At 38.3% G+C, this 9342-nt stretch overlaps 1 protein-coding gene across 1 annotated transcript in view; it reads left to right on the forward strand.

The window, feature by feature from the left end:
* The window catches only part of SLC35F4 (solute carrier family 35 member F4), a 638863-nt gene extending 630244 nt beyond the window's left edge, over positions 1–8619 (forward strand). The window contains exon 7 of the mRNA XM_044074433.1: positions 8208–8619. Coding sequence (XP_043930368.1) covers positions 8208–8449 — 242 coding nt within the window. The 3' untranslated portion in view covers positions 8450–8619. The remainder of the gene's footprint in view (positions 1–8207) is intronic.
* Positions 8620–9342: the final 723 nt, after the last annotated feature.

The raw sequence follows: 9342 nt of genomic DNA on the forward strand, positions 1-9342 counted from the left end.
CCACAAGTGGGTATACCACTTAGAGGTTTTGCATGTGCGAAAGTGCATGTGCATCTGCAGATACAGCAACAAAATGGACCTTGCAAAGGCTGCTGTGAGAAGGTAGTGGGAGTTAGAAAACATTCCCCATCAGCAAAATGATGCTGCTACAACCATCCTAAGTGTCCTCACTGGCCCTGAATCTGGTGTTGGATTGAGACCAGGGAAGACTAAGGTGGCCCTGGTAGACTTGGTGAACGAGTACAGGAGCTGTATTCCAACTGATGGTCAGCTGCAATGAGGGAAGAGAAAAAAATAAGAAAAATATAGAAGCATTTTAACTCAAATGCCCAGAACAATTTTTTCTGCTAGCAGTACTACAAATAGCCACAGGATGGCAATGTCTCATTTTTAAAAGGGAATGCCAAAAGACTGCAGTAGATAGAGCATTTGCATCCGTAATACAAGCAGGTACACTAACATAAGAAAGTCCGTTTTTGCAGCCAGTGCACATTTGAGAGTAATGCAACATTGCAGAACATAAACTAACAAGTATGAATGGTTGAAAATAAGGTATAGGTTAATACTAGGCAATCAGTCTGCAGCCTATTATAAACTTAGTTAACAGCCAATGGTCAGACTCAAACTTTGTACTTTATGCTTGCAAGGTAAAGACATTGAGCATTATAATAACAGCTTCCTCACTGTGCAAAAAATCGTATATTTCAGGTTATCAGACATACAAGATGTAGTATGACCTACCTAAAAAGCAGAGTGATAAAGTAACAAGTAAGACTGGACCTTTTGAGCATAAGTGCCACCATATCATCCTGACTGTGCATTATACCATGACTTGTCAAAGGCATATATGCCTGTGCATTGCCTCCTACATAATATGTACTTTGTTTCACAGATGTACTCCTGGCATCCCCTTTCTTTCATGTATCCGAAACCTTAGAGAAATATGGTATCAGACTCCCATCCTTTCTAAAGCATGTTTTTTCTCACCTCCTGCTCTGTTGCTTCAGTACAATTTCTCTGTTTTTGCATTTTGTGGAACGACTTATTGAAGTCTGTATCATCCTTTAATATATGTAGTGCATTGTGCATATAAATACTCAATGTTTATCAATTGTATGCATGCGGTAATAATTATACAGTTATTAGTTTTTAACTCCTCTTGTATTCAGTGCTGCTGTGATATTTATGTAACCTTGTTTACACTTGCATGCAATTTATTTCTTATAATTTTTGTTTTGTATGGATATGAAGTCATGACTGAAATCGGTATGCAGTGGTTCATTCTGCTTACCCAGCTAACAGACATTGATAAATAGTTACATACTCATATTTGCTGTGGAAAACTGTATCAGTTTCCAATCACTTGTCCCATCCAAGCCTGCAGGTGTGTGTGTGTGTGTGTGTGTGTGTGTATATATATATATATATATATATATATATATATATATATATATATATATATATATATATATACATATACACACACATACGCCACACACACACACACACACACACACACACACACACACACACACACACACACACACACACACACACACACACGTACCTACATACATACACTCTGTGCCTGTTGGAGAGTGCCTGTGTAATGCTCAGTTCCATCAGTTATCAGTGTTCAAACCTGTTCAATACAAGGCATTCTCTGTGACCATGGAAGTTTCTTTGCTGCTCTTCCTGTATGGCTCTTTGTTGCTGGTTCTTTACCCCTCTTTGCAGCTAGATTTTTTATTGAGTCATTAATTGTGTTACTCAGCAATGTGACCTCTTGTCATTAGCTCTGACATGTCCTAGTGGCCGTCTTGAGTGCTGCATCCTTCAGGATGAAACATATTGATAATTTAATATGGTTGTGCAAAACAGCTGAGCACATACTTGTGAAACACCTTGTACAATTTAATATTTAAAATAGACTTAATTATATGTTCGCTTGTCTGTGTGTGTGTGTGTGTGTGTGTGTGTGTGTGTGTGTGTGTGTGTGTGTGTGTGCGCGCATGCGTGTGTGCGTGTGTGTGTGTGTGTGTGTGTGTGTGTGTGTGTGTGTGTGTGTGTGTGTGTGTGGATAATTATGTGTGAGTGTGCATGTGTGCATCTACGTGAGTGTATTTATCTCAGTTACTCAAACCTCATTTGTCAGAACTATCATTTTAATGTGACTGAAAGAGCTTTGCACCAGTCTTGGTCAGATTTTTATAAGACATCTAATTAAAAGAATATTGGCAAAAACTTTTAACCTTATTTTTAAAAAAAGTGCAGAGAAGGAAAGGTCCAAATGATAAAATTAAGTTGCATATATTTTTATTTGGAATTAGAAACCTTGTGCTTTACGTAATACTGGTATGCTAAGACAGCACCCCTTGCAAATTAAGTTGCTCAGAGTATGTGACTGAATTAAATAATCCTGTAATAAATATTCAGACATTGATACCAGAAGTGTCAGTGGCACATGGGTTTGCTTTGGTGCTGTTCAGAGCCTGACTCACCGGTTTGGTCCTTTGCCAAGGCCCTTTTGTTACAGTGTCTGATCATCATCCATGAACTTTCAGTGGGTATTTCAGGTTTCCTCCCTCAAAGATCTGCAGTAGATGAAATAACAGTCTTCCAAAATTGCTAATACATGTGCATTTTGTCTGAGAATGAGTGTGCGGTCCCACTTTGTGACTGAGCTATTCTGATCTTATAGTAATGCTATTACTAGCAGTAACAATATGCATGATTCAGGTTTCTTAAATAATTTTTGTTTTGCATTATTTTGATAAAACATAAATAGAAAATATGCAGTGTATTTCAACGTAGTCAGTATCAGTTTACCTTAATCAAGCATGCACTGTTTTTGTGCATGTGCTGTCAACATTGCCGATAATCAGCATTATAATCCAGGACATTAAAACAGCTTCAGAACCAAAAATCTATGTTTAAAGCCTCCATTTGAATGTTACATTTTACAAAGTAAAGCTTAATTTCTATGAATATGGTTGGCATTCCATGCAGTATTAAAATAGTTCACCCTTTATTTAAACGACTAATGTAGTTTTGACTGATTGTCTCACAAGTAACTAAAAACAATCTATTTATAAAACTCTAACTAGAAACACTTTTGCTTTTGTGTTCCACATTTGCAAACACAAGTAACATATCTTTTACACAATTAAACTGGCAGGCAAGTATCAGACCGTGCATATTCTTTTTCAGTGATTATACAAAAACAATATTATCCATAATGCCATCTCTTTAAAGTCAAACAAATACTAAGATGTGGAAGAAGACAGATAAAGGAGGATAGTAAGATACGTTCTGTACTGTGTTTATCTTTTCCATGGTTAGACATCAAGAACAGAAGCGAGAACTGTCTGTTTTCTGTTTGTGCTTTTTGGGTAATTCTGCATAAAAAACATCTTATGTTATTTTGGAATTTGGTTTTCCTGTTCTTTTTGTAATCCTACATAAAATAAAGCTGTTATGGTGCCTTTGGAATTATTTTTTCCATAAACAGTAAGTGCCCTTTTATAAGCTCTTGAAGCAGCAAGTTTCTTGATGTTTTGTTGTTGGTACAGTACATTTCAAACCCTCAGAATTCACTACTACTCAGATTAAGTGATGGAAGGTCCTAAAAGCAACCTGTAAAATTTGGTGAAGTGCACAATAACTGGGGGATAATTCCTAACTAGTTGCAGACTAACCTCACATTTGAGTATACTACAGCGGACCAAAGGAGCACAGGTTCCTCTACGTAACCTTGAATGCTAGCAGAGCTATCTTAAGTGTTTCTGTAAAAGAGAAATATGTCCCATACAAGGGAGGTTTAACCTTTGGGTGACACATAATGTCAATCTGCACCCCAGATCCAATGGCAATCTGCACCCCATATCCATACTGAGCATGCAGTAGCTGCCCATATTGGTGTCCTAAAGCAGAGTATGATGACTACATACAGGATAATATGTGGTCAACAGAGAAGTACAGAAAAGACAAGGAGGCACCAAGAGGTCCACATTATGTGTCATGCCAATCAGTTTGATTTTACTGACACTATAATCAAACAATTACAAACTATACATTTTTAATAAATCCATGTTTTAAATGCTGGTATATCCATTCATGCTAACTATACTAAAATAAAAATAATACAAATTGTTGGATCCATATATTATGAGGTGTAGATATCTTGCATTTCACAACCACTGAAACTATAACCTACAACCACATTCCTTATGCATTATCTCTGAAGCATGGATCATAAGACAGCTTAGCCTAGAATATGTGGTGTTTGTTTTATGTTTCTGTAAAGTAATAATGCAAGCAGATTTGGCAACACAAGTCTTTCTGGGCTGTCAGCTAATTCTTTGGTAATGAAATGTTCTTCTTAGATCACCATGTAAATAGTTTGCAAAAGTTTTAATCTTTTTTTCTTCTCAAAAATGAATAATTGCAGTTAGGAAAAATGATTAAGTAAAGGTTAAATCTGAAAAAATAAAATACAGGCCATACAATCAAATAATAATTCAGTCTTGTACTAAGTAACCTTTCCCTTTCACTGATCCATCGTGGGTTTTGAGCAACATAGACCCTTCCCAAAAAAAGCCAACAATTTGTTCAGCCTCATTTATACTTCCTTTCCGAGACATGTATTATTAAGAAGTATGTAGAGATATTATACACTGTTTAATGTTTTAGTTTTGTGACCAAGGAAGTATATGATAGCTTATATCAGTGACAGACTCTAACAAAGAATGTGAGATGATTATTGGTGAAAGTCCTGATGAGCTTCTGGAGACAAGGGCTTTCAGGAGCACAAGGAAGTTACTATTGAATGCTTTCATCAGGCAGATTATGGTACAGAACCTTCATCTGTCATTTACTTAGCCTTGTAGTTAAGCAAGAACCATACTTTTGGGTTGAACGTTTGTTCCTGAATAGCTACCTACCTTTACATCCAAAACCTTCTTTCTTTCCTTCCCAAGATTACCACATCAAAGCCTAACATTTGTCAAACAGATATTAGTATTAACTGTTAGTGGACTACCTTTTATAGGCCATTAAGAAAGATTATGCTCTTGAGTGTAACTGCATCTGTTATGCTCAGTTTAACATCTGGCATATGAAAGTTCATTGTTACCTCAAGAAGAAGAGGAAATAGGTTGAGTTGAAGAAGAATAGCAGCACCTCAAAATAGCATGTGTGAGGACTACAGAACAGATATGCATCTGAGACAGGTATGGAAATTAGGTACATAAGGAAAGCTGGTGGTGGAATGTTGAAGTCCAAGAAGTCATAAACAGAAAGAAGGACTGCAGGAAAGAGTGGGTAGTAGAAAATATGGACCAGGCTAAGAAGGAATAATAATTGGCTAACAAAGATACTAGGAAAGGAGTTGTAACAACAAAAAAAACAAGGCTTCAGAGGCGCTCTGTCAGCTTCTGGAAAGAGACTCAGTAGATGGCACTAAGAAACTATATCAGGTTGCAAGGTAAAAACAAAAAGATAAAGAAGAGAGTCAGACACCTTTCATAAGGGATGCCAGCAACAATCTGCTCACCAGTCCACAGGACATCAAAGGCAGATGGAAGAAGTATTTTCAGAAGCTTCCAAATGAAGACAACCCCACAGAAGCTGTACTGCCCCAGATACAGCCTACAATGAAAGAAGAGCAGGAGCCCACCACAGAAGAACAGCACTAAGGAAATGAGGTCAGGGAAAGCAGCAGACTCAGATGAGGTGACAGAAGATATGATCAAGATGTTGGGTGAGATAGGGAGAAATGGCTTCTGAGGGCACTCATAACAGTATGGAGAGAAAGACATATCCCAGATGACTGGAAAATAGACATACTAGTGTCAGTGTACAACAAAAAAAAGGGGGCATCCACAACTGTATTCAGTACATAGGAATTAAACTCCTGCCACACCGTGTGAAAGTTCTGAAGGTAGTGATTGATAAATGAATATGCAGAGTAGTAGAAAGTAAGATGGGAGATGAGTAGTTTGGATTCAGATCAGAATGCAGCACAACCAACTCAGTGTTTTTAGTGAGACAGATAGTTGAGAAGAGGCTATAGATTAGAAAAGAGTCCAACTGGGAATTCTTAAACTTGAAGAAAGCATATGACAAGATCCTAAGAATGCTGATTTGGGCAGTCCTGTGGTGGTTTGAAGTCCCAGAAGTATTGGTAGAATTAGTGCAAGCTATATTGAAGGAAGGACCCAGTGGCTCAAGTACTTACAGCGTTTGGTCTCACCAAGGGGTACCCAATGCATCAGGTCTCTGCTCTGAGCCCACTGCTGTTCATACTGGTGACGCACTACATTAGTAAACAGGTTGGAGGGGACAGATCAACAAAGCTGCTGTATGCAGATGATGTGGCATTACAGGCAGACTATGAGCAAGGACTTTAGCAAAGGATAGGGGAATGGAATACAAAACTGAAGGAACATGGGATGAGAGTACAGATAAGCCAATTGTAATGGCAGCAAATTGGGGAAATTGGAAGAAACTGAGGGATTGTGATAGAAGGGAAAATAGTGGAACAGATTAACAACTTCAAGTATCTGGCTGAGTGGTTCAGGAGAAGGGAAGTCTAAATGAGGAGATCAAAGCTGGAGTCAGAGGAGCTGCAGCACAGAGTGTCAGGTGTAGTGTACGTCAGAAGAATGCCAAAGAAGCTGAAGAGTAAGGTGTACAAAACAGTGGTGTGACCAGTACTTCTGCATGGTACAGAAATCTGGGCAGTGACGGCAGAGCAATTTAGGAAGCTAGAGGTGATGGAGATGAAGGGCCTGAGATAGGTGGTAGGATACACACAGTGGGACAGATGATATCAGAAGCCAAAGTAGCTACAATTGCAAAAAGGTCAAATAAAACAAATTACAGTGGTTCAGGCACATGTACAGAAAAGCAGAAGACAATCCAGTGAAGAAGATTTGGGACAGACAGGAACCAGGCAAGAAGAAACAAGGGCATCCAGCAAAAAAGTGGATAGATTGTGTTAGAGAAGACCTATGACAGTCAAGCATGAGTGTCAAAGAAGGTAGGAGAATGGCATTGAATAGGGAGTGACAGTGACAGTTGACATGACACCCCAACACCATGTGGGAAAAAATAGTAAAAAAGGCAATTGATGATGATGATGATTGTTTTAATGGCTCATCCCACACAGATTGGTACAGGGACTTTTCGTATTTGGCATCTACTTCTGAAGTAAAGATGAACACTAGAGGATTCTGTCTGACAAAGTTTGCAGATGACTGCACATTAGAAACAGTCATTGAATCCCATAGGCTTATCCCAAATTAATAATTGGTCCAAGAGCCATGGACTAAAACTAAATGCCAAAACTTGCACTATTGTATCCTTTGGGAAACCTACCTTCCTGGAAATTGCCACATTGACAATACACTCCTAAGAACCTTCCCCCTGACCTCAGACTACAAAACTCCACACCCTCCTTCAAAAGTCTACTTAAAACATACCTCTTCACCAACCATCTATGCAACTGTAATTGACCCCCTGAAGCCTCGTCCACTCGCTATTTCTACACCCCATCTGTCCTGGGCAACACAAACAGCACCATCTACCTATAACAATCCATGTGTGAGCAATAACCTATATATGAGTGTATGTACGTGTGTGTGTGTGTGTGTGTGTGTGTGTGTGTGTGTGTGTGTGTGTGTGTGTGTGTGTGTGTGTGTGTGTGTGTGTGTGTGTGTGTGTGTGTAATATTCCTAATACACAATAAGATATAATATTTTGATCCCATGCAGGTATATTCAAGGAGAAACCAAGTCATATGCTAACGGACATTTGGATTTACTTTTATATTGTTCTTATTTAAGACTTTTTCAGACAGAATTAGTTTTTAAATGTTATTTTTACTTCACACTTAAATCATAGTCTGCATAATGTAGGAGTGGGGTATGAACATTGAAACATTTCTTCTTAACTTGCTTTTTCTTTACCTTGTAAACTTATTTCTTAAGGCATCATTTTGTATTAGGCACCAGATGTGAACATTAGCAGAAAAACCTTTGACATTTGATGCAAATGTTTAATCCATCTACAAACGTCCTTTGCTGTATGATGCTGTGTTCTATGCCTGACTTAGAAATCACAGTTTTCAATGTTTAGGGCAAAATCAGTTAGCCATTGATGTATAACCAACAGCTTATCATATCTTTTCTTTTTTTGTTAAACAGCTGTTGATCTTTTAAAACATGAGGTTATATTCAGCGTTGTGAGACTCGCTGCAACATCTGTTATATGCATTGGATTTCTACTCATGCTTCTTCCAGAGGAGTGGGATGAAATAACGTTGAGGTTCATCAACAGATTAAAAGAAAAGAAAAGTGATGAGCATACAGATGATGTCACTGAGTCCAGCGTTCACACACGAAGCAGAAGCAGAGCAAATGGAACAGTATCGATACCTTTAGCTTGAAATCAGCCTGTTTATAAATGCACGTGAATGTATATTCTGTGAATATAATTTACTTTTCTGATACTATGCCATAATGAAAGTATTACAGTTGGGATAGTCCAAAATAGAAATATATTAAACTAGAAACTTATTATTTCCACTTTCTAAACTTGTACGAGAATGGTGTAAACATGCAATAAACATTTTTGTAATGAAAGTACCTTTGCTCTGTGTGTGTGTTTTTTATGAAAATGAACCTTTTAGACACTATGAGAAAGGAGTTAGTGCTGTTATAAAAAGTAAGGGTTGTTGCAGTACAACTGTGTGTGATGTTGCCACTCTGGGCCAGTAATCAAGGAACCTGAATCCTCAACACTGACACTGGAGAGGGGCATTCACTTGGAATACCACTCAGTATTTCCAGATGCAGACCTCTCTGCATCAAGCAAAATTTCCCTTAAGAGCATGCAGGGAACACACTCAGCCCAGGGTCTGGGTTTTTCTCTGTGTCTCTCCCCAGGTCCCCAGTAAGGCTCCGCACTAACACAGCTTCAGAGTTAAGTCCCCAGCCGAGTGCCCAAGCCAAGTCCTTCACCACTCTCTCTGCCCATGTAGCTGACATACGCACTCTTTGAGGTTTAATTTTCACACATACACATACACCTAGGAAAGGCTAGCACAGATTATCCACTCTACCAACTTTGCTCAGATTATAAGGTAGAGTCACTGCCACCAGTCACTTACTATAAGGCTCTTGAAAGGGTATCCAATTATGCTGAGTGAAGTTAATGTTAATACAAATGCTAATGTTGACTAAACAGCCAGGATTCAGCAGTGGTCAGAGCTGTCACCAAATAAATATATGCAAATACTCTCAAAATGTAAATATTTTTCTAAATGGACCAGCCACAATG

Source organism: Protopterus annectens, chromosome 6.part0, assembly GCF_019279795.1.
Source record: "Protopterus annectens isolate FY-2018-M chromosome 6.part0, PAN1.0, whole genome shotgun sequence".
NCBI classification, from domain to species: domain Eukaryota; kingdom Metazoa; phylum Chordata; order Ceratodontiformes; family Protopteridae; genus Protopterus; species Protopterus annectens.